Source organism: Callospermophilus lateralis, chromosome 11, assembly GCF_048772815.1.
Source record: "Callospermophilus lateralis isolate mCalLat2 chromosome 11, mCalLat2.hap1, whole genome shotgun sequence".
Taxonomy (NCBI): Eukaryota; Metazoa; Chordata; class Mammalia; order Rodentia; family Sciuridae; genus Callospermophilus; species Callospermophilus lateralis.
Genome location: NC_135315.1, coordinates 32,644,733 through 32,669,577, shown reverse-complemented (window position 1 = coordinate 32,669,577; position 24,845 = coordinate 32,644,733). Strand labels below are relative to the sequence as shown.

The following is a 24,845-nucleotide window of genomic DNA, read 5'->3' as shown; positions in this document are numbered from 1 at the left end:
CTGAGCCACAACCATCAGCCCCTCATATAGTTTTAATTTAGGCTCTTTGAGATGGGGATTTAATGGTTAAGAGAGATACAAGATGGAAATAAAGATTGTATTACTGGACTGGTGGTAGAGCACTTGCCTAACACATGTTAGACACTGAGTTCAATCCTCAGCACCACATAAAAATAAATAAAGGTATTGTGTCCGTCTACAACTAAAGACATTTTTAAAGGAAAAAAAAAAAAAAGATTCTATTACTCACAAGCCCAGGGAGACCAGGGCATGCCTGAGACCACACAGAAGTGGGTCAGTGGAGGAGGAAGAGAAAAGAGGGACCCACAGACCAAAGCTATTATTGGGGTTCAAGGCAGCTTTCGTATAGAGATGCTAATTGGTAGGTTTAAAGTAAGAAGGCATGCTGGGCGCTATGGCACATGCCTCTAATACCAGCAGCTTGGGAGGCTGAGGCAAAGTCAGCCTCAGCAACTTAGTGAGGTACCAAGCAACTCAGTGAGACGCTATCTGTAAATAAAATACAGAATAGGGCTGGGGATGTAGCTCAGTGGTCGAGTGTCCCTGAGTTCATTTTCCGGCACCCATAAATAAATAAAGTAAGCAGGCATGAACTTCAGGAAGTTATATTACTGTGAGAGTCATTGGAGACAGTCAAGTAGGCTGTACCTAGATGTCCCATTGAGAAATGTCACCAGGAGGAAAATGTATAAGATAGATATCTGGATAGACTACATCAAGGAACTGGGAGGAGGTATAGAACTAGAAATTATATCAAGAGCAACTAAAGCCTGCTTCTTATTTGAGAAAGTTAAATTTATATTCAAAATGTATGCTAAGGTCAATTGCGTGACCAGCACGCTAGCTTCATACGAGGTTCGAAACATAGAAATTAACTAGTGAGTTCAAATTAAAGACACACAACTCTCAAATTACCATTTTCTTGCCCAGCTCAGAGACGGCTCCTCCCAGCTCCTGCCTCTAGCCACCTGATGCGGTATCAGGTATTACACAAGAGACCAGCAAGAGAGAGAGAGAAGCACGCCAGAGAGTGAGCTTTTATTGGGGAACAAAAAATTCAGGGGAAAATTCCATCCAGTGAAGGTCAAGGGGGACAACATTCCAAGGTCAGGGCCAGTGATTGGTTTTCAGGTCAGTGGTCAGTCACACCCCCACATGGACAAGCCCTCGCACCTGGGGTAGGGTGGGGAAGGCTCTGACACAGCTTGTCTAAAGCGCCTCACACCCAGCCAGGGAGGTAGCTCAATCACATACAAGAACGGCTTCCCACACTAAGGCAACATAATTGTGTGTGTGTGTTGCTGGGGATTAGAACCCAGCCAGGGCCTTGTGCATTCAAGGCAAGCACTCATCAACTGAGCTATAGCCCCAGCCCAGGTAACATAATTTTTTAAAAATTCACTTCCCCTATGTTCTACTTTCTATATATATATAATATATATATATATATATATATTTTATATATATATATATAATTTTTTTTTGTAGTGGGAGTTAAATCCAGAGGTATTCTATCACTGAGCAACATCTCCACCCTTTTATTTTTTATTTTGAGACAGTCTTGCTAAGTTGCTTAGAGCCTTGCTGAGTTGCTGAGGCTGGCCTGGAACCTGTGATCCTCCTGCCTTTGTCTCCCATATGCACTGGATTTACAGGGATGCTCCACTGTGCTCAGTTCCAAACTGGCTTTTCTTTTGCTTTCCTTATTGCACTAGCCAGCATCTCCAGTAAATGTTGAATGATAGTGGTTAAAGTTGACATGGTTGTTTCATTCTTAACTGCAGAAAAAAACATTTCAATAACTACCATGAAGGATGTTAACTGTAGGATTTTCATAGATGTTGTTTATGAAGCTAATTACTGTGGTGAGATTATCCTAAATGGATAATGAATTTTTGTCTTGTTGCATACCTTTCTTCTTGATTTGTTGATATGTTGAATTACTTAGATTTATTTTCTGATCTTAAACCAACTTCAAATCCCTGGGATAAATCTAAAAAGATCATGATATGCTACTCTTTTGCATATTGCTGGATATAGTGTCTCTTTTTTTAGAGGAATTTTGTGTCTTTGTCCATGAGAGACAATGGTCTGTAGTTTTCTTTAAAGTGTCCTATCAATTTAGATATCAGAGTAATGCTGGCTTCAAAAAATAAGTGGGGGGCTGGGCATGGTGACCCATGCCTGTAAATCCAGCAGCTTGGGAGTCTAAGGCAGGAGGACTGAAAGTTCAAAGCCAGTCTCAGCAATTTAGAGAGATCCTATCTCAAAAATGAAAATAAAATTAATGGGCTGGTATGTGGCTCAGTGGGTAAGCACCCCTGGTTTCAATCCCTGGTACCAATAAATAAATAAATGATAGAATAAATGGGGAAACATCCCTCATCTTTTGTTTCCTCATAGTTTGTGTGAGATTAGTATTGGGGGTTTTGAACAGAATAGTGATGCCAACAGAAATAGGTTTTATCAGGATCCCTGAATGCTGTGTTAATAGACTGGGATAGCAAGGATGAAAGGAGATAGGAGGCTACAGTAATCTGGGCAGGGGTTGAGAAAGGCTTGTCCAGATTGGTAGCACTGGAATTGTAAAAAGGGATTAGATTCTGAATATATTTTTAAGGAAAAAAAAAACAAGACTTGCTGGTTAATTGTATTTGAGAGAGGAGATGAAAGAAAGGAGAAAAAGATGACCTCTAAATCTGATTTCTATTTCTCCTTTAATATTTTTTCACCTGTTGAAAAACAGAATCCAGGGCGGGGTTGTGGCTCAGTGGCAGCGTTTTTGCCTTGCACATGTGGGACATTGGGTTTGATCCTCAGCACCACATAAAAATAAAAACAAAAATAAAGATTTTTTTAAAAAAGAAAGGAAAAACAGAATCCAAAGTGCACTCCTTCCTTACTCTTCCTTTCCATCCCCATTCAAGGTGAAGCTGGGGTATCAACCTATAAAGGCAGTCAGAATCATGAGAGGAAGTGGGGATCCTCCTTGAACTTTTTTTAAATTATTTTTTAAAACTTTATATTATGGAGGGGCTAGGGTTGTGGCTCAGTGCTAGAGCACTTGCCAAGAATGTGTGAGGCACTGGGTTCAAGTCTCAGCACCACATATAAATAAGTTAAATAAAGGTCCATTGACAACTAAAAAAAATATATTTAAAAAAACTTTATATTATGAAAAATTTCTAATGTAAACAAAATAACTTCAGGCATTCCCATTTAACTATACCAGCTTCAGCAATGACTAATTCAAGTCCTAACTTGTTTCATCTACCCTGAATACTCTAAACCCACCCACCCTGATTATTTTAAAGCAGATTCCATATTTTACAAGTTGAATGTCCTTATCTGAAATGTTTGGGACCATAAATGTTTGAGATTTTGAAGATTTTTGGATTTTGGAATATTTGCATAGACTTTATTAGTTGAGCTGGGTATAGTAGGGCCTGCCTATAATCCCAGCAACTTGGGAGGATGAAGCAGGAGGATTGCAAGGTGGACTCTGGCCTAAACAATATAGTGTGGAGACCCTGTCTCAAAATAAAAAGGACTTGGGGATATAGCTCAGTGGTAGAGAGTGCATGGAATTGTTCCATCACCAATACCCGGAGGGAAAAATAATCCCTTTTTGCCCTTTACCCCAAAGCTAGAAGTAAATCCTAAAAATATTACTCTACTTTTCCCTGCCTTTCTATGAAAGAGTTTGCCATATGCCTATAATTTCAAAGACTCTGGAAGCTGAGACAGGAGAATCAGAAATTCAAGGCCAGCCTGGGCAACTTAGCAAGACCCTAAATCAATTAAAAAAAAAAAAAGTATATATATATATATATATATATATATATATATATATCAGAGCTGGGGTTGTGGCTCAGCGGTAGAGCACTCATCTAGCATGTGCGAGGCCCTGGGTTCGATCCTCAGCACCACATAAAAATAAAATAAAGATATTGTGTCCATCTACAACTAAAAAATAAAATATTAAAAAATACCCTTCAGGCTCAGTGATGCATGCCTGTAATTCTAGTGGCTCAGGAGGCTGAGACAGAAGGATTGCAAGTTCAAAGCCAGCTTCAACAATTTAGTGAGACCCTAAGCAACTTAGTAAGACCCTGTCTCAAATTACAAGGCGGGGAGTTGGGGATGTGGCATAGTGGTTTTGAGTACCCCTGGGTTCAATCCCTATTTCAAAAAAATTAATTAAAATTAAAAAGGGGTGGGGATATAGTTCAGTGGTAAAGTGCCCCTGGGTTCAATCCCTGGTACCACGCACACACAAAAAGTTGGCTATAAGCTGGACACATTGGCACACACCTGAAATCCCAGTGGCTGGGAGGCTGAGGCAGGAGTATTGTGAATTCAAAGCCAGCCTCAGCAACTTAGTGAGGTGCTAAGCAACTCAGGGAGACCCTGTCTGTAAATAAAATCACAAAATAGGGCTGGAGATATGGCTCATTGGTTGAGTTCAATCTCTACGACACACACACAAAAAAAGTTGGCTATAAATAGATTTTCTATCTTGTCTTGTTCAACTGTAGATCATAAGGCCCTCATTCTAGAAAGGGTCCTGCTCCATAGAGGGAAGGAGCAGATTCAGTGGTGCATGCCTATAATCCCACTACTGAGGCAGGAGGATCACAAGTTGGCCAGCCTAGCAAGCCCTAAACAGTTTAGCAAGACCCAGTTTCAAAATAAAGCTGCATAAAGAGGCCAAGAAGAATCTGAGTTCCCTTATGCTTTTTGTCCAAATATATTTCTACATGGCTCTCCATATTTATGGAATCCTAAGTATAAAAATGGATATTTCACCCTGGATCTTTGGGTCTTTGATATGAAGGCTCCTGTGTCATGGAAAACTATAAGCAAATAAATTTGTTACAGCACTTTATTTCAGCAGCATCAAATGTTGAACCTTCAGGAGGAATGTTTGAACTTCTCTACTCCTTATGTCCAAAATGCATCATTATCTCTTCTTCCTCAACTATATAATTTTGGGGCCCAGTTCAAAATATTGTTTATGAATAAGTTGAATATATTTTTCCTATTTTGCTGCAAAGCTGTTGCTTTACTGGTATAAAATATCACCAGCAAATGCAGCATATTACAAAATTAAAATATCAAATACCAGCCTCAGTAATGTAGTGAGGCCCTAAGCAATTTATCGGGACCCTGTCTTAAAATAAAAAATACAAAGCACTAGGGATGTGGCTCAGTGGTTAAGAGACCCTGGGTTCTATCCCTAATACCAAAACCAAAAATAAACAAATAAAACCCCCAAAGCCAAAATAACATTTAATTATACATAAATAAACATAGATAAATAACACACATAATATTCCCTTAATCTCCCACCCAAATCCCAGTTATCCTTTTATTCTTTCCAGAACTTTTGTTTTCCTTTCATAAATAGTATTATGCTGTCTTTTCCCACTCCTTAGGATGTATTTCATATGTCATCCTTTCTAGGTGCAGGGGATATTACTTAGTGGTAGAGTGCTTGCCTGTGCAGAGTCATGGGTTCCATCCCTGGTACTGGAGAAAAAAAAAAAAAAAGGGCTTCTAGGGAGCCTTCTCTGATGTTGCTGAAATAAAGTGCTGAAGAAGTAAACTCTTGCCAGTAATGAGCCATTGTGTGAGAAGCTGTGTCATGTTTGGGCAGAGATCTTTTGCCTCAAGGAACCATTGTAAGCTAGTGAGAGCAACTAGGAATTCTGACTAGAAATGAGGGTTATAGGAAAAAGTTTAAAGAAAGTTTCACAGCATTTCTCACTTTTTTTTTTTAAAGAGAGAGAGAGAGAATTTTAATATTTATTTTTTAGTTATCGGCGGGCACAACATCTTTGTTTGTATGTGGTGCTGAGGATGGAACCTGGGCCGCATGCATTCCAGGCGAGAGCGCTACCGCTTGAGCCACATCCCTAGCCCCAGCATTTCTCACTTTAATTTGACTTCTTTTCCATAGCTCTTATTTGTTATTTTGTTGCTGTTGTTTGTTTGTTTGTTTTGCTTTTTGGCACCAGGGATTGAACCCAGGGGTGCTTAACCACTGAGCACATCCCCAGACCTATTTATTTATTTATTTTAAATATTTTATTACTTTTTGACGGACCTTTATTTATATGTGATGCTGAGAATTGAACCCAGTGTCTCACACATACTAGGCAAGCTCTCTACCACTGAACCACAAATCCAGCCCCCAAAGTTTATTTTGAGACAACTTACTAAGTTACTGAGGCTGGCTTTGAACTTGTGATCCTTTTGCCTCAACTTCTGGAGTTGCTGGGATTACAGGCATGCTCCACCATGCTTGGCAGGGCCTCTGTGTTCTTTAGAAGCAGGAATTAACTTTCATTCTTAATATCCTCAATAATAGAAATGTAGCACATGCTTGTTCAATGAATGAGTAAAATGGGCCACTTCTATCATTTACTGATTTTTTATGATTCATATTTCTGCTCATGAAAGAGAATGTGGCAAGGTTCGGTGCTGCACACCTGTAGTCCCAGCTATGCAGGAGGCCAAGGCAGGAGGATCACAAGTTTGAGGCCAACCTGGGAACTATAGTGAGACCCTGTCTTAAAATAGTAAATAGGGATGTGGATATAGCTCTGGTTGAATGCCCCTGTGTTCAATTGCCAGTCCCTTGGTATAGGGGAGGGGGAGGGGGAAGAAGAAAGAAGAATTAAAAAAAGGAAAAAATGCTCATTGTGTTCTAGCAGGAAAGAAGACGAAACAGGAGAAGTTATCATATGCTAGTAGGCCTGCTTTTTTTTTTCGGAAGCATACATTCCGAGTGAGGGATTTAAGTTCCCTGCCCGTCTGACATCATCCACAGAGGCGGGTAATATGTAGATGAACATCCGGTGCAAACTGGGAAAAGTTTCTTATATGTTTGTTGTTTCTTGGAGTGTAGTTTGGGGAATTTCCGAGACTGCTAGTTTCGGAAAGTGTTTGGAGGTCATTTGTGTCATGATATGGAGCTTTAAGGTGAACGCTTATGTTACGACCCTACGTGTTTAGTGCAGTGTACACCTGGCTGTGAAGGCTTCAGCCTCGTCAATTCATACTTACCTGGCAGGGGAGATACCATGATCATGAAGGTGGTTTTCCCAGGGCGAGGCTTATCCATTGCACTCCGGATGTGCTGACCCCTGCGATTTCCCCAAATGCGGGAAACTCGACTGCATAATTTGTGGTAGTGGGGGACTGCGTTCGCGCTCTCCCCTGTATTTGTTTGTTCAAAGTCAGAACCATGCTTTTTCATTGGTTGAGTTTCCTAGGTTATTCAGGCTGATATAGTTTTTTTCTCTTGAAGATCAGTTTTTTGTTTTTTTACTTTTTTGTGAGTTGGTTTCTCTACTGTGTACTCGTGGTGCTTCCGATTCTTATTCCTTGGAAGCTGGAAGGACTTTCTTAAATGGCTATTAGTGGGGTTTTTAAAGTTTACTTTGGAGTTTTCATTGGGTTGCTTGATTCATGTTATAGTGTAGGAAATGTGGTTTAAGTCTTGGAAGAACTTCAGTATCAGTAATTCTTATTTACAAGGCGAGGAGCAGGTTCAGAGGTTAGAAGCTTATTTGGAAGGCAGGCGGTATAAAAAAGATTTTTAAATAGAGGAATGCAGTGTGAACATTGGATTTTGCTGAACAGATCTTGGATTCCAAAACTCCCGTTCCAGCCTGGGATATCAGTGCAATGATAGAGCACGCGCCTAAAGTATGGGGCCCAGGACCCCCAAACAACACCATAATGCTCCTACTCTTGCCATATATCCCGCTAGCATGGTGTGTGCTCCCTATTAAAATAGGAGGAAGTGATGTTGGAGTGGTGTAGAACGTCCATATCTCAGTATAAAGTTGGGTCCTTGACGTTCTTTTGCTCAGGGTGGCCTGTCCTCACAGGGAGATCGGAAGGCTTTCGACTACGCCAAAAGTTTAGGAGAGAGATGGATTTCTGGTCAGAAAAATAGCCCGATAGGTGTCATTTAGGACAATGCAAACAGGAGGAACTGATGTTTGGAAGCTGGCCCAGAATGTTGTGCAGCGGTTGACCAAAAGCAACGCAATTTTTCGCGATCACCAACCCGGCCAGCGCGTGACGTAAAGCCAAGAGGCGGAGTATGTAGATTAGAGATTCGGTGCATTTTGGAAGCGGAATCCCTGGAAATCATCTTTCTATCATATCATTTCTATCAGCAATAATAAAGAAATGCAGCGTCAACGTGAGCAGATCCAAATGTGGGGATTTCAGTGTGTAGATACAACCCAACTAGAGCCTATTCAGTATTGACCCGAATCGTACAGTGGTGTGCAAAGCAGTGGGGAGTGTCAGGGATAGTTTCAACTCATACTTACCTGGCAAGGGAGATACCATGATCACGAAGGTGGTTTTCCCAGGGCGAGGCTTATCCATTGCACTCCGGATGTGCTGACCCCTGCGATTTCCCCAAATGCGGGAAACTCGACTGCATAATTTGTGGTAGTGGGGGACTGCGTTCGCGCTTTCCCCTGATATTTCCGGTTCTCAAAGTATAGAATTTAGGTTGTGTTTTCTTGCATATGTGGTCTCTCTTTTTCATTTTTTAAGAATGCAGTATTACAGGGCTGTTTCTTTGGATGCTGGGAGAAACCCAGAGTCTGAGTATCACCACCGCATATAAATAAAGGTCCATCAGCAACCTAATGAGAGTGGTGTACTACTTATTACAGGCCCATGTTCATTTGCATCTATTGCAGATGAATTTAGTAACTTTTTTCATACAATGTAAATAGTGTTTGGGTCAGTTTTCTGGTTTTTTTTTTTTTTCCCCTCACTTGGTATACATTGAGATGATGTAGTGTTAAAATTAATTTCAGGTTTAAAAATTTGATCACTTTACAAAATTTAAAGTTTATTTTAGTTGTAGGTGGACACATATCTTTATTTCTTTTCATGTGGTACTAAGGAATGAACCGAGGGCCTCACAAATGCTAGGCAATCACTCTACCACTGAGTTTTAATCCTAGCCCCTCACTTCATTTTTTTTTTTTTTTAAGAGAGAGAGAAAGAGAATTTTTTAATATTTATTTTTTGGCGGACACAACATCTTTGTTTGTATGTGGTGCTGAGGATCGAACCCGGGTTGCATGCATGCCAGGCAAGCAAGCTATTGCTTGAGCCACATCCCCAGCCCCCCTCACTTCATTTTGATGGGGCTAGGAAGACCACAATTTTTAGGCCAGACTGGGAAGTTTAGAAACCCTGCCTCAAAATGCATTTATTTATTTTATTTTTTGTGTACTGGGAATTGAACCCAGGGGTGCATAACCACTGAGACATATCCCAAAGCCTTTTTTATTTTTAGAGTGTCTTTGCTAAATTGCTGAGACTGGCTTTGAACTTGGGATCTTTCAGATTCAGCCTCCCCAGTAGCTGGGATTACAGTCAGGGCTACTGTCCCTGGCTAGGGTCCTTACGTATCATGTATGAAGTTCTGGGTTCAATTGCCAGTAGTAAAAGTGTTAGATATTGGCCACATATTCTAGTGGACAAGTTTTTTTTTTTTTTTTTTTTTTTTTTAATAACTTTATCTGGCTGGATTTTTGTTTTGTTTCTGGTACAGGGATGATTTACCTATGAGCTACACCCCCCACCCCTTTTATTTTGAGACAGGGTCTTACTAAATTGCTTAGGCCCGCCTAAAACTTGCAATCCTCTTGACTCAGCCTTCTGTGTTGTTGTATTTATAGGCATGGGCCACTGCGCCATTATTGCCACCTTTTTATACTGCAGAAAGAAAACCTTGTGTTACTTCTGTAAATTCACAGGCTTGGTTTTGCTGGAATGCCCTGCCCTTCATCTACCTGGAAAAAGTGTATTTGAACTGTTCCTCTTGTGAAGCTACCTGGGATCCATCTGGATTCCTACCGAATCTAGGGAGGGTTTATCCATTAGATACCATAAGCCTAGGGGTTTCTAATCAGAAAAGAGGGCTGTTGTTGTGGCTCATTGGAAGAGCACTTCCCTAGCATATGAGAGGCATTGGGTTTGATCCCCAGCACCACATAAATAAGCAAAGTAAAGGTATTGTGTCCATCTACAGCTAAAAATAATTTTTAAAAACTCAGAAAAGTTGGGCTGGGGATGTGGCTCAAGCGGTAACGCGCTCGCCTGGCATGCGTGGGGCCCGGGTTCGATCCTCAGCACCACATACAAAAAACAAAGATGTTGTGTCCGCCGAGAACTAAAAAAAAAAAAATAAATAAATATAGAAAATTCTCTCTCTCTCTCCCTCTCTCTCTCTCTCTCTCTCTCTCTCTCTCTCTCCCTCCCTCCCTCTCTCACTCTCTCTTTAAAAAAAAAAACTCAGAAAATAATTTTTAGGTAGAAGAAAATATTTTATACGTAATAATAGGATATATTCATCTTTTCATCAACGAAATCACAAGATAGACTGTGCGCTGAGTGCAGTGATGCATGCCTGTAATCCAATGACTCAGGAGGCTGAAGAATTAGGATTGCAAGTTCAAGGACAGCCTCAGTAATTAGTGAGACCCTGTCTAAAAGTAAAAAGGTCTGGGGATGTAGTTCAGTGGTAAACTCCCCCTGGGTTCTATCATCAGTACCAAACAAACAAAAAGTCCTAAATGAATCTGTTATTCTAATGCAGCTCTGGCAAGTCCACTTGCCTTATAGATGGTGATCATATTTATTACAGGAGGACTATCTCTGCATTATTCCTCATAACATCCCTATTGCTCATACTACTGACTGGCATTTTAGAAGTTTAAATGGCTATGAGTAAATGAGAAGTATGCACCTCATATAAGTAATGACTCAAAGGCAGATGATTTTCATTAGCAGCACTCAGAATTTCAAGAATGCTTGGCGAATAGAGAAAATATGGAGTAGGTATAAGGTCATCAGAAAGAATTCCTTGGCAAAAAAAAGGGCATGTGAGGTCAAAGCTATAGGGGACATAAATAAATAGTTATAGAGGCCTCAGAACTGTGGCCAGCCAGGTATTCATGGATACTATCAAAACAGCCAAAATGTTATTTTCCTCATATGAAATTAAGCCTTCTGGAATAAAATTAGGAAAGTAATTCAATAATGAGATGATAGATGTAAGGTGATCTAGGTCACATTTTTTGGATGAGGGTATATAGCAAATGTCTAAAAAATTACTGTGATTTGTATTGCAGAGCCTATGACAGAAATATAGGCCCAGGGCAGTGTGTTGAGAGTGAATGGGTAGCCAGGCACAGTGGCACATGCCTGTAATCCCAGAGACTTGGGAGGCTGAGGCAAGAGAATCACAAGTTCAGGGCTAGCCTCAGCAACTAAGTGAGGCCCCGAAACAACTTAGTGAGACCTTGTCTCAAAATAAAATATAAAAAGGGTAGAGATGTGTGTTCAGTGGTTAAGCACCTTTGGGTTCAGTCCTCAGTACAAAAAATGAAAACACACAGTCAAAAAAACAAAACAAAACAACAACAACAAAAACACATAAGCAATGAATGGATGGGTTTGCCCCTCAAGGTCCAGAGAGTGGCCATAGAGTTTTTCATGCTTTCTTAGTAATAGACATTTATAGATTCAGTTATTTTGGCATTATGGACTTTCTGACAAGCCACACCTGCCTTATGGAGTTGTTTTTTGGTTTTTTTGGCATCAAGGATTGAACTCAGGGGTAGTTAACCACTGAACCATATCCCCAACCCTTTTTTGTATTTTATTTAAAGACAGGGTCCACAGAGTTTCTTAGGGCCTCACTAAGTTGCTGAGGCTAGCTTTGAACTTGAGATCTCCTGCCTCAGCCTCCAGAGTCTCTGAGATTACAAACCACATCTGGACCTTAAGAAGTTTTATAAAATAAGACTCAGCTTTTAAAAATTACTGAGTATTGGTCTGGCTTAGAGGTAGCATTTCTTGCCTAGCATGCATAAGGTCCTGGTTCAATCCTCATCACTGGGAAAAAAAATTCTGGAGTATATATGCCACCCTTATTGTATTTCTGGGCAGCAGTGATCTGAGAGAAATACAGATGTGCCTGCTGGTGTTGTCCTTCCCTAGATATATGTCAACTCTCCAAAAAACGTTGTACTGAGGAATTGTGTTCCTTCATCTATTCCTATTTAGGACCTATTTTCTTTTTGGTCACAGTAGTTAGCTTATTTGGGGGGTTTTGTTTTGTACTGGAAATTGAACTCTTTACCACTGAGCTACATCCCAGTCCCACTGCTTTTTTTTTTTTTTTTGTACTGGGTATTGAACCCAGGGGTGCTTATCAACTGAGCCACATTCCCAACCTTTTTTATTTTATTGTTTTAGTTTTAGACAGGATCTGGCTAAATTGCTGAGGGCTTTGCTAAATTGCTGAGCCTGTCTTTGAGCTTGGGATCCTCTTGCCTCAGCATCCGTAGTTATTGGGATTACAAGCATACACCATTACATCCAGCCCCAGCCCTTTTTAGTTTTTAAGACAGGGCCTTTAAAAAAAAAATGATGGAGCCTTACTAAGTTGCTGAGGATGGCGGGGAACTTGCTGACCTCCTGCTTCAGTTTCCAAAGTCACTGGGATTACAGGCAAATGCCGCCTCTCCTATCTGTTTTCTGTTGTTATACATACATATATTATGCACACATGTTCATTTGTGAATATATCTTCACTATAATTATAATTAATCATTATCATCCCTAGAGGGTAAATCAAGTACAGACAGCAAAACATGGTAAAGTCACAGTCTATCTGATACCGAACCCTGTGTTCAAAACTATTTAAAAATCCAATTTAGAGCCAGGCGTGGTGGTGAAATAATCCCAGCAGCTCGGAGGCTGGGGTAGGATGATCTCGAGTTGAAAGCCAGCTTCAGCAGAAGTGAGGCACTATGTAACTAAATGAGACCCTGTCTCTAAATAAAATACAAAATAGGGCTGGGGGTGTGGTTCGGTGGTTGAGTGCCCCTGAGTTCAATTCCTAGTACAAAAAAAACAAAAAACAAAAAAAAACAATTTTGATGTGGTCTCACTGGGAAGCAAAAACAGTATAACAATATTTCTCTCTTTTTAAAATATTTTTAGTTGTATATGGACACAATACCTTTATTTTTTTATTTTTATTTGTACGTGGTGCTGAGGATGGAACCCAGTGCCTCCTGCGTGCTAGGCAAGTACTGTACCACTGAGCCACAACCCCAACCCCTTAATAATATTTCTGAAAGGATTTAGTCTGTCACTGGGTATACAATCAGCGACATTTGTTATCATTTCAGTGAGTTTGCCTTCAGTAATTTCCCTTAAGGCTTCACATTTTTACAAAATTGCAGTCATGATATAACACCATCTCTTAACCTCATGGAATAAAATTTTTCTTTCCTCCCTCCCCCATGCTGGGGATCAACCCCAGCACATCCAGCTCCTAATTTTTTGTTATTAATCATTTTTATATGATTGTTGTTTGATTAATAATCTATTTCCCTGTTGTTTTTGTTTTTTTGGCACCAGGGATTAAACCCAGGTGTACTTTACTACTACTGAGCCACATCTCCACCCTTATTTATTTATTTATTTATTTAAATTTTTGAGGCAGGACCTCAAAACTCTCCATCCTCTTGCCTCAGCCTCTTAAGTCGCTGGAATAACAGGCATGTGGCAAAATATATGCATATTTTGGGATTATCACAAAACATCAAGAAAGTGTAACAGTGGTAACTTTGTAGTTGGATTGTAGTTGATTTTAGTTTTTAAAACTTTTCTGCCTTTTTCAAATTACTTATAAGGGAAATTTATCACTTGTAGTAACTAAAAGAACACACCCACAAAGTACCAAACAAAACAAAGCCTTTTTTTTTTTTTTTTATAGAGACTACAAGGAAAATACTACTAAAGCCTTTGATAGGATAGTCATTACAAATTATAAAAAGAATTGTTTTGCTTGGAGCAAAATGTAGAAGAAAGGACAAGTAGCCAGTTTGTTCCTAAATACAAGCTGGATGCTGTTCTGCTTGTGCTATACCTGTCACCAGTCCAGAAGCAGAGTGGCCTGAGTGGGGTCGGGAGACTAGAAGCTGCATTTTATATTCATTCAGTTCTTACAGAAACCGTGTAAGGCAGGCAGGCAGAATTATTTGCACTTTACAATTTTTGGAAATGGAAACATACTGAGGGTTTGACCGAGAATCTGAAACAGCAGTTCAGACCTGACACAACCCACTGTACTCCCATCCCTACATACCCCGCCTCGCCAGGGCCTCCCAAGCTGGTCAGCGCAACAGCGCACGACTAAGACTTGTTCATGCCAGAATTTTTGCGGACATCGAAAAGGCAAGGAATATTTAAATCTTTTCAGCCACATCTGCAGAAGTCTTTTGGAGACAAATGAGGGATGGTTCCTTAGAGCCAACTCATCCATAAGGAAACTGTGAAAGGAAGAAAGCCAGGAAGGAGAAACTGACGTCACTACAAGAGGCGGGGATATGTAGATAAGAGTACGATGATTACTGGTTCGAGATCGTTTTTCTCGCGGCAAAATTTCCAGCAAATATCCCGGATATTGTAGCTTGATCTGCAACATATAAAGAAGTGTGTAGTTTGAAATAGAACACCTAAAGAACTTGAAATTGGATTGACCGTGACTAAGTAGTGTGTTAAGGACGAGGGTGAAGTGGCACAAGTGGAAAACAACTCATACTTACCTGGCAGGGGAGATACCATGATCACGAAGGTGGTTTTCCCAGGGCGAGGCTTATCCATTGCACTCCGGATGTGCTGACCCCTGCGATTTCCCCAAATGTGGGAAACTCGACTGCATAATTTGTGGTAGTGGGGGACTGCGTTCGCGCTTTCCCCTGGTTTATTTGTTAAGAATAGATACGTTTTACTGTTTGTTGTGGATGACTGTTTTGGATATCCTTCTATAACTTTAGTTCAAGAATGTGGATATGCCATTAAAGCTTTCTAGCGTGGATGTAAGACCTCTAGCTAGCTGAATCCCGAGTACTTCTTTTTTATTACTGAATTTTTTTCTTCCCTTTCCTATCGAAGATGATGCGCTTGTTTTATTCAGTTTGTGCGATTAAAGCAGAAAAATGGAGGAAATAAAACTATCAGTAATTATGATAGTGAATCTTAACGGTTTAGTTAGCATGATTAAGTGTTAATTTCAAACATGACACCGTATATTATTAGTTATTTGTTTGCTAGGGACTGCCATAACAAAGTACCGCAGATGGGAGTGGTTAAACAATGATGTTTATTTTCTCTTCAAGAAGTTTTAAACCGCCTAAGTAAGATCAAGGTACTGACCGAGTTGGGTTCCTCCCTCCTTGATTTTTGAGATACTGTATATTTGCTGCCTCTTCATACTGTGATCTTAGCCTCTGGGCTGTCCTTATACATAAGTCATTGGGACTGGAGATGTGACTCAATGGTATAGCACTTGTCTGCCATTCATGAGGCCCTGGGTTCTGTCCTCAGTACTGCAAGACAGAAAAAGACACTATTGTTGAATTACATTCCCACCCTAAGGATCTCATTGTAATTATTCACTCTCCACCCCCCCCCCCATCTGTACTGGGCTGAGGATTGAACCCAAAGCCTTATGAATTCTAGGCAAGCCTCTATTACTCCCTTCTTGATTTTATCTGTTATAGTGTTGGAAGTCAAACCCAGGCCTCATGCACCTAAGGTATTGAAAGTTAAAACATTTGAATGGGGGGTGGTGAGAGCTCCCAATTTTGTTCATAACAATTAGTCATCTAAGTCATAATGATACTATGCCATTTTCTGGGCTGGAGTTGTGGCTTAGTAATAGAGCACTTGTCTAGCAAGTGTGAGGCACTGGTTTTGATCCTAGCATTACATAAAAACAAATTAAAGGCATTGAGTCCATATACAACTGAAAAAAAAAATTTTAATTAAAATGTGATTTTTCTAATACCTGGAAAAAGAAAAGGAAGAAGGTGGGAAAAAGAGGAATGACAGCTTGCTGTAAAACTTTGGTTCATATGCATTTAAGACCAAACTATTTTCTGAGCACTTTTTTTAGAGAAAGTTATGCCAGGTGTGGTGGTGCATACCTGTAATCCCAGTGCCTTGGGAGGATGAGGCAGAAAGATTGCAAGTTAGAGGCCAGTTTCAGCAATTTAGTGATGCCCTGAACAATTTAGCAAGACCTATCTCAAAATTAAAAATAAAAGGGACTCAGATCAATGTAAACACCCCTGAATTCAATCCCCAGTAACAACAACAAAAAGTTGTGATGCTGTTGGATTACTAGAATACTGCTTATAGTCAGTGACATGGATATTAACAGATACCAAAAAAATAAAGAACTTAATTTAGTACTTTCCACATTTAGTCCCTGGATAAATCAAGGAAGTGTTACTTTTCAGTTGGTTGCTATGTCACAGTTGCTAATTCTAGTGTTTTGGGAGGCTGAGGCAGGAGGATCACAAATTCAAGGCCAGCCTCAGCAACTTAGCAAGACCTTGTCCCAAAATCAAAAATATAACTAGCTGCGCGCTCCCAACGTCGCCCCGGTTTGACGCACACGGCACCAAACTATTGGATTTAATTTCGGATGAGATTGTTCTTGCAGCAAGATGTTAATAAGACAAAATCTAGCCTTAGATTGTAAACAAAAGAAATCAAGGTCAAGATCTGGAAGCAAAAAGAAAATGTTAAAGTTACCTCATGGTGCTGACGAGGTTTACATTCTCCGATACAGGTTTTGTGGCCTAGTCTTTCGAGGACCATTGTCTGTTCAAGAAGACTGGATTAAGCACTTACAAGGACACATTGTAAACGCAAATCTTCCACGAACTGGAGCTGGCATGGTGGAAGTCACATCACTACTTAAAAAGCCTGCTTCCATTACAGAAACTTCATTTTCTTTACTAATGGCAGAAGCAGCTTCATAGAACCAGGAAACCTTTTAAATAGCAAATTTGAATTGGATGTAAATTTTAAATTCTTTTTTTTTGTAAGCCACAATAAATTATCCGTTTATAAATACTAAAGCAGGAAAATGGGGAAAGTGAATTTACAGTGACATCAGAGCAAATTGAACACTTAAAAACAGTAAATAGTCTATATATTTTATATAGAGTGGAAGATGTGTTTTTAAGATTTACTAAGTTTTGTTGGTTAACTATGTTCACTCAATAAAAGACCTTACATGTAAGCAGCCATTTATAAATGTTGCACATGGATACATATAGACAGACTTATTGGAAAATTATGTTTTCTGCAGTGTTACCAGAATCAAGGCTCTGTTTATTCCCCACAGACTTGCATAGAAATATAAGATATTATATTTTGTTTGTATGTATTTAGTGTTTTGTATAATACCAGGAACTTGCTAACTAAATTTACTCAACTTAGGGCATTAAATATCATGTACTTCATAGTTTGAGACTGTTCACTCAAATAGGGCAGAGTACTATTCTATCTAGATGTGTAAGTGTTTTTTTACAATCACATGGAACAGTTTTTTTAATACTAAAAAGTGGAGGGAGATTTGTTTAAACAAGTATTTCTAAAAGAAATATGTACATAGTCCTGGAAATTATTTGTGGTAAGGAAATATTCTTTACTCCAGTTGCATTTCTCAGACAATAAAGTGGTGCATCCATGCTACCTCCTACTTTGTCAACAAAGATGCTATTTACCCTTTACATTTTTGTATCATAATAGATTTTAAAAATCTAATGTTCTTTATTGCAAGACATCCTTTTGTTAACAGATTTGTTTCTTTTTAGTGTTTTACCTAAAATTTGACATGCTTACAGGACAGGTTTGCCTCTTACTTTATTTAACATTGTAGAAATGTAATAAATGATGCTCACTACACAATTTAGAATAGGCTTTCTCATTTATATTATCTTCCAAATTTGATCAGTTACCAAAACTTAATACACCAATTAAAATATTTCTACATATCATGAAAATGTTTACAATTTAAATTTTAGAACTTGTTTTGGATGTGATTATATGTATGAAAATTGTGTAACACTATGCTCATGCTAAGAACCGACATAACGGAATTACTGAAATAAATGTACTGTGAGGAATGGAAAAAAAATATATAACTAGCTGGGAAAGTACCTTATGTTAGAGCACCCTGGGTTCAATCCTAGTACCCCCCCACCCCTCAAAAGTGTTACTTTTCAGTAACCTACAATCCCTGAGCCTCCTGGCTGAAGATCCATTAAATGTATCAGTCTTTTTGACTTTTTCTTTTACTTCACCTCATTTCATACCTTTTGTGCTTCCCCACATAGCTTGAAGCCCTTGAGATCCATTCTTGGGGATTTATGTGAATGGGATTTAGTTGTCTTATTGTCTGTAGAACATAACACATTGCCACTTATCTGCCTTGCAAGACTATAAACATTGTGGTAGCAATGATCTAATTTTAGGTGCTTTACTCATTACCTGTCACATTTGAAACACACAGTAGATGTCTTAGCCCATTTTGTGCTGCTATGATGAAATGTCTGAAAACTAGTTATTTGTAGTAGAGAAGTTTATTTCTCACAGTTCTAGAAGCTGTGAAGACCAAGTTGGAGGGACCAGCTTCTGAAGAGGGTCTTCTTGCTGCTTCATCCTGTGACAGAAGGAGGGAGGCACATGTCTGTAATCCCAATGACTCTGAGGCTAAGAAAAAGGATCCCAAGTTCCCAAGTTCAAGGCCTACTGTGGAGATGACTGAGCTACATTCCAGTCCTTTTTTTTTTTTTTTTTGGTACCGGCTATTGAACCCAGGAACATGTAACCACTATGCAACTTCCCCAAGCCATTTTGAAAAAAAATTAGGGGACTGGAGATATAACTCAGTTGGTAGAGTGCTTTCCTTGCATGTACAAGGCCCTGGGTTCAATCACCAGCAACACACACACACACACAAATCTATCTAACTATCTGTATCTATCTGTCTGTCTATTATATTTATATTTTAGAAACAGGGTCTCACTGAATTGCTTAGGTTCTTGCTAAATTGCTGAGGCTGGCTTTGAACTTGGGATCCTCCTGCCTCAGCATCCTGAGCTGCAGGATCACAGGCATGTGCAACCATATCCAGCAGTCTCAGTACTTTTTAAATTTTATTTTGAGACAGGATCTTGCTAACTTGCCCAAGCTGGCCTCAAACTTAAAATCATCCTGCCTCAGCCTCCCACATTCTGGGATTACCAGCCTGCAGCAACTCACCTGGGTCAATTCTTTTTTGGTGCTGGGGATTGAACCCAGGGCCTTGTGCATGTGAGGCAAGCACTCTACAAAATGAGCTATATCCCCAACCCCTATTCTTTAACAATAAATAACATTAATGGCAGACACAATGGTACATGCTTGTAATCCTATCAGCTCAAGAGACTGAGGCAGAAGGATTGAAAGTTTGAGACTAGTCTCAACAACTTAGTGAGGCTCTAAGTGACTTAGGGAGACCCTGTCTCAAAATAAAAATAAAGGGCTAGGAATGTAGCTTATTGATAAATGTATCCTTGCTTCATTTCGAAGTACCAAAGCAACAACAACAAACAAACAAAAAACAGTAACATTGAGCATAAACATTAATCTCATAGAGTTTCTGTAATTATTCCCCTAAAATCCTCTTCATTACAGTTGACCCTCTGAATTCATGAATTCTACATCCTTATATTCAACCAACCTTGTATAGAAAATTATTTATTTTTGTGGTGCTTGAAATGAAATTCAAGGCTTCATGCATGCCAGGCAAGTGTTCTACCACTGAGCTACATCCCTAGCCCCTAGAAAATATTTTTAAAAACTTGCATCTGTACTAAATTTATACAGGCTTATCATTATTATTATTATTATTTTCTAAACAATACAGTATAATAACTATTTACATAGATTTACATTGTATTAGTTGTTCTAGATAATCTAGAGGTGGTTTAAAGTATACTGAGAGAATTCTAGCCACTTGGGAGTTTGAGGCAGGAGGATCCTAAATTCAAGGCCAGGCCAGCCTCAGCAAATTAGCAAGGCCCTAAGCAACTTAGTCTCAAAATAAAAAATAATAAGGGCTGGGGATGTGGCTCAGTGGTTAAGTTCCCCTGGGTTAAATCCCCAGTAACCCCCTACCCCCCAACAAAAATACCAGGAGGATGCAAATAGGTTATACACAAGTACTGTGCCATTTTATGTAGGGGACATGAGCATCTGTGGATTTTTTTTAATATTTATTTTTTAGTTGTAATTGGACACAGTACCTTTGTTTTATTTATTTTTTTGTGGCGCTGAGGATCTAACCCATGGCCTTGCATATGCAAGGTCAGTGCTCTACTGCTGAGCCACAACCCCAGCCCACATGTGTGGATTTTGTTATCTGCAGGGGTCCTGGAGCCAGTCCCCTTTGGATACTTAGGAACAATTGTATTAATGAAGGTGAACAGGTTTCCAAATATAAAGAATCTATTTTGCTTCTTTGTATTTTTGGTTCAGTTAGAATAAGTATGCTCTCTTTTGAAACAGGATGTCTCGGGCTATTCATCTTCCAGTCCCCTGTCCTGTTCGGCTTGGTACCTTAAGAAATGACTCCTTGGAAGCTCAGCTTCATGAATATGTCAAACAAGGGAATTATGTGAAAGTGAAAAAAATTCTTAAGAAAGGTAAGTACTGTGTTAAAATAGCAGGGGCAATTTAATCTACTTTTTCTTTTTTCTTTTTTGGTACTGGGAATTGAACCCAGGGGTGATCTACCAGTGAACTACATCTCTGCCTCTTTTTATTTTTATTTATTTACTTATATATTTGGTACAAGGAATTGAACCCAGGGGCACCTGGGACTGAGTCACATCCCAGCCCTTTTTATTTTTTATTTTGAGACAAGGTCTCACTAAGTTGCTTAGGGCCTTGCCAAGTTACTGAGGCTGATTTTGAACTTGCAATCCTTCATTTTCAGCCTCCTGAGCTGCTAGGATCACAGGCATGCACCACTGTGCCCAGCCACTTCTTTTTATTTTTTATTTTTAGATGTGGTCTTGCTAAGTTACCCAGACTGGCCTTGAACTTGGGATCCTTCTCCCTCAGCCTTTCAAGTAGCTAGCTTTATAGGTATATACCACCACAGTGGCTTTAGTCAACATTTCTGAATAGTGTTTAAAGAAAATCTAAGGACATTGTAAAACTATGAGTAAATACTAAGGGAAATCCAGTAGTTAATTTAGGAATGAAATGTTTCCTACCAATGCAGTCTTTATTCAGTAGTGGAGGCCTTAAATCCTGTTTGGAGGCTGTTCTTCTGCCCCCCCCCCCACTTTTTTTTTTCGGGGAGCAGTATACTGCAGATTGTAGTGAGGGTCTCTTTACCACTGAGCTACATCACAGCCCTTTTTTTTTATTTGTTTAAAGTTGTTGATGGACCTTTATTTTAATTATTTGTATGTGGTGCTGAGAATCCAGTCCAGTGCCTCATGCGTGCTAGGCAAGCTCTCTGCCACTGAGCCACAACCCCAGCCCCCCAGGCCTTTTTAATTTTGCTAAATTTAGGGCCTTCCCAAATTTCTGAAGCTGGCTTTGAACTTGTGATCCTTTTGCCTCAGCCTCTCAAGTTGCTAGAATTACAGGCTTATGCCACTGTGCTCAGCAATAAATAAATAAATTATTGATGTTTAATTGGAGTATGGATGGGGTTAACAGGTATAATTGGATATGAAACAGGACTTCATCTGTGTCTGGGAATTATGTGTAAAGTTCAAAAGTGGAAAACAGGAGTAACACATTCCCCCTCTAATGCAGATCTTTTTATGAGATGGCTAAAATGATCCTTGGACTAGGTACAGTGGCACACACCTGTCATGTCAGAGACTTGGGAGGCTAAGGCAAGAGAATCACAAGTTGAGGCCAGCCTGGGCAACTTAGACCCTGTCTCAAAATTAAAAAAAAAAAAAAAATTTAAAGGACTGGGGATGTAGCACAATGGTAAAATGCCCCTGGTTATAATCCCCAGCACTGTCAAACTAATTAAAAAAATCAATCAATTAATCAATCAGTTCCGGGGCTGGGGATGTGGCTCAAACGGTAGCGAGCTCGCCTGACCGCCCTCCCTCTGGCTCTTGCCTCAAACCACCCGGTGGGGCAGCAAGGCTTACTCAGGACTAGCAGGAGAGAGAGAGCAAGCACGCCAGGGAGTGGCCTTTTATTGGGGAACAAGAAATTCAGGGGAGGGCTGGGGATGTGGCTCAAGCGGTAGCGGGCTTGCCTGGCATGTGTGCGGCCCAGGTTCGATCCTCAGCACCACATACAAACAAAGATGTTGTGTCCGCCGAAAAACTAAAAAAATAAATAAAAATTCTCTTTCTTAAAAAAAAAAAAAAGTCAATCAGTTCCAGCCTGCTTAACAGCTGAATTATGATACCCTTTCCCAGTTTCCTCCAAGGTGACATGCAGAGAACTTGTTTATGAAATTTAGAGGTCATGAGATCAGCCATCTATATTGAAGAGTCCTTGATGACTGAATGAGCAAGGGAGACTAGCAGACTGATTAGCCACACTTCTATCAGGCATGGAGGGTATGCTGGAGCATGTAGATTGCACAGAAGGTAGCTGAGCCAAAAGGGATCTTACTCATGAATGAAGAATTTCAACAGAGAGTAGAGAGGTGGAACCTTGGAGGACAAGAGCTGAGGGGTTGCAAGAAGTCTACAGGAGAGGGCATTGGCCTGCAGCAGGGTGCTGTGTACTGTAGTAGAGGTACTGGAATGATCTATTAACAATTTGCACAAAAGAGTAAGCTTTAGTATGAACACAAAGCTACAGAAAGCATCAACTAAGTTAGAAGGTCTTTGTCTCCTACCCTACTCCTTTGTATGTATTTATTTGTTTGTTTATTTATTTATTTACTTACTTACAGTGCTGGTGATAGAACCTAGGGCCTCCCACATGTCAGTAAAGTACTCTGTCACTGAGCTACATCCCCAGCAATTCCCTTTTTTGTGTCATTGGTTCTTACCTCTATCTCAGCTTTGGAGTTGCTAAAAGTAGCCTTGAAGTCAGGCATGGTGACTTGGGAGCCTGAGGCAGGAGGATCCCAAGTTTAAGGCTAGCCTGGGCAACTTAACAAGACCCTGTGTCAAAATAAAAAATAGAAAGGGCTGGGATGTGGCTCAGTGGTAGAAACACAGTATCACATAATCAAGCAAAGAAAATTAAAATCACAACTGTGAAAAGTGCTGCAAAGGAGAGGTCTGTGTGAGAACCTGAAACCCTAAGAGCTAAAGATTTAAACACTGTTAACCAAGGAAAAAGGGCAAGGAATAGCATTTCAAGGAAAGTTAACAACCAGGTAAAGTCCTTTTTTGGTCTTTTGGAGCACAGTGGATATGACAGATTCAAAGAAAGTGGACAATTGTGGGGCAAGAATAGAAGTGAGCTGAATAATGAAGTTGGAGGGACTGGGATGTAGCTCAGTGGTGGTGGATTTGCTTACCATGCTAGAGGCCCAGATTCCATCAGAAAAGAAGGGGGGGGCGGGGGGGCGGGGTCGTGGAGACTCAGGGAGGAAGCCAGGACATGCAGGGCTTCATAAGCCATTGCCAGGTGTTTCTCCTTTCTCCTGACAACTTAGCCATCAGTTTTGTGGATGTTGGCAGAAGATAATGGACTCCTAGGTCAGAGACAAAGGCAGTTTACTGGTCCCAGCAACAGTAATATTGTCATTTTTGTATTTGAGCCCCAGTTCCCAGTGAGTAATGCCAGGAGGGCCACATGATGCCTGTATACCCACGGTTTGTATGATAGGAGAGATTAGTAAATGGGAGCTTAGGAAACCTGAATTTTTTTTTTTTCAGTGCTGAGGATTGAAACCCAGGACCTCAAGCATGATAGGCTACAGCTACAGCCCCCACTCAAGTCTTTTTTTTTTTAATATTTATTTTTTAGTTTTAGGTGGACACATTATCTTTATTTTACATTTATGTGGTGCTGAGAATCAAACCCAGTGCCTCATGCATGCTAGGCAAGCGCTCTACCACTGAGCCACGACCCCAAACTCTCAAGTCTTTTTAAAATTAATTTTCCCCTACAATTTCTTATCTCTTAACTGAAACACACAGCATTTACTGAGGGTAAGGACCTACAAGACAGAGATTGGCATTGGGAAATCCACTTAGACTTCTAAATTTTCCTTTCTTCAACTGCTTATTTCTAAGACTAAATGAGGTAATCCATGTAAAGGAGTTAGTAGAGGACCTGGGAACATTAAAATATAGGAGAAATGTTTGCTGCTGCTGCTTTTGTTATTGTTTAAATGAACAAAAGAAATCTCATTTAAACCAGTTTTTTTTGGGGGTGGGGTGGGGATATGGAGAGGGACTGGATTCTCTTCTAGACTCACCAGAAACATTATTATTTTATTTATTATTATTGTGTGTATTTTTGTTGTTGTTGTTGTTGTTAGGGATTGAACCCAGGGGCACTTTACTATTGAGTCGCATCCCCCAGCTGTTTTTATTTTTATTTTGTGACAGGGTCTCTCTAAATTGCTGAGGCTGGCTTTGAACTTGAGATCCTCTTGCCTCATCCTCCAGAGCCCCTGGGATTATAGGCATTGGCAGCCACACCAGGCCATTATTATAATTTTTTAAAATAATGTAACATTTAGACTGGATTTGGGGTATATATGAAGTTGGGGATTGAACCCAGGGGTGTTTTACCACTGAGCTACCTCCCTAGCCCTTTTTTATTTTGAGACAGGGTCTCACTAAATTGCATAGGGCCTCACTAATTTGCTGAGGATGGCTTTGAACTTGCAATCCTCCTTCCTCAGCCTCCTGAGACACTGGGATTACAGTCGTACACTCTGCACCCCCCAAAAAAGG

The 24,845-nt window shown here is 40.0% G+C and overlaps 1 protein-coding gene, 3 non-coding genes and 1 pseudogene across 4 annotated transcripts in view; all 5 read left to right on the top strand.

The window, feature by feature from the left end:
- The first annotated feature begins 7,084 nt into the window (after positions 1 to 7,084).
- Positions 7,085 to 7,248, top strand: LOC143411134 (U1 spliceosomal RNA). Its single transcript, XR_013092834.1, has one exon. It is a non-coding gene; the product is annotated as a U1 spliceosomal RNA (small nuclear RNA).
- A 1,119-nt stretch (positions 7,249 to 8,367) lies between these two features.
- LOC143411145 (U1 spliceosomal RNA) lies at positions 8,368 to 8,531 on the top strand. The gene has a single exon (XR_013092841.1). It is a non-coding gene; the product is annotated as a U1 spliceosomal RNA (small nuclear RNA).
- A 6,157-nt stretch (positions 8,532 to 14,688) lies between these two features.
- On the top strand, positions 14,689 to 14,852 carry LOC143411122 (U1 spliceosomal RNA). Its single transcript, XR_013092830.1, has one exon. It is a non-coding gene; the product is annotated as a U1 spliceosomal RNA (small nuclear RNA).
- Positions 14,853 to 16,538: 1,686 nt separating this feature from the next.
- Positions 16,539 to 16,954, top strand: LOC143409240 (zinc finger protein 644 pseudogene; annotated as a pseudogene).
- A 3,403-nt stretch (positions 16,955 to 20,357) lies between these two features.
- Tex14 (testis expressed 14, intercellular bridge forming factor) overlaps positions 20,358 to 24,845 on the top strand; it is a 76,104-nt gene continuing 71,616 nt past the window's right edge. The window contains exons 1-2 of the mRNA XM_076870244.1: positions 20,358 to 20,412; positions 20,500 to 20,636. Coding sequence (XP_076726359.1) covers positions 20,501 to 20,636 — 136 coding nt within the window. The 5' untranslated portion in view covers positions 20,358 to 20,412; position 20,500. The remainder of the gene's footprint in view (positions 20,413 to 20,499; positions 20,637 to 24,845) is intronic.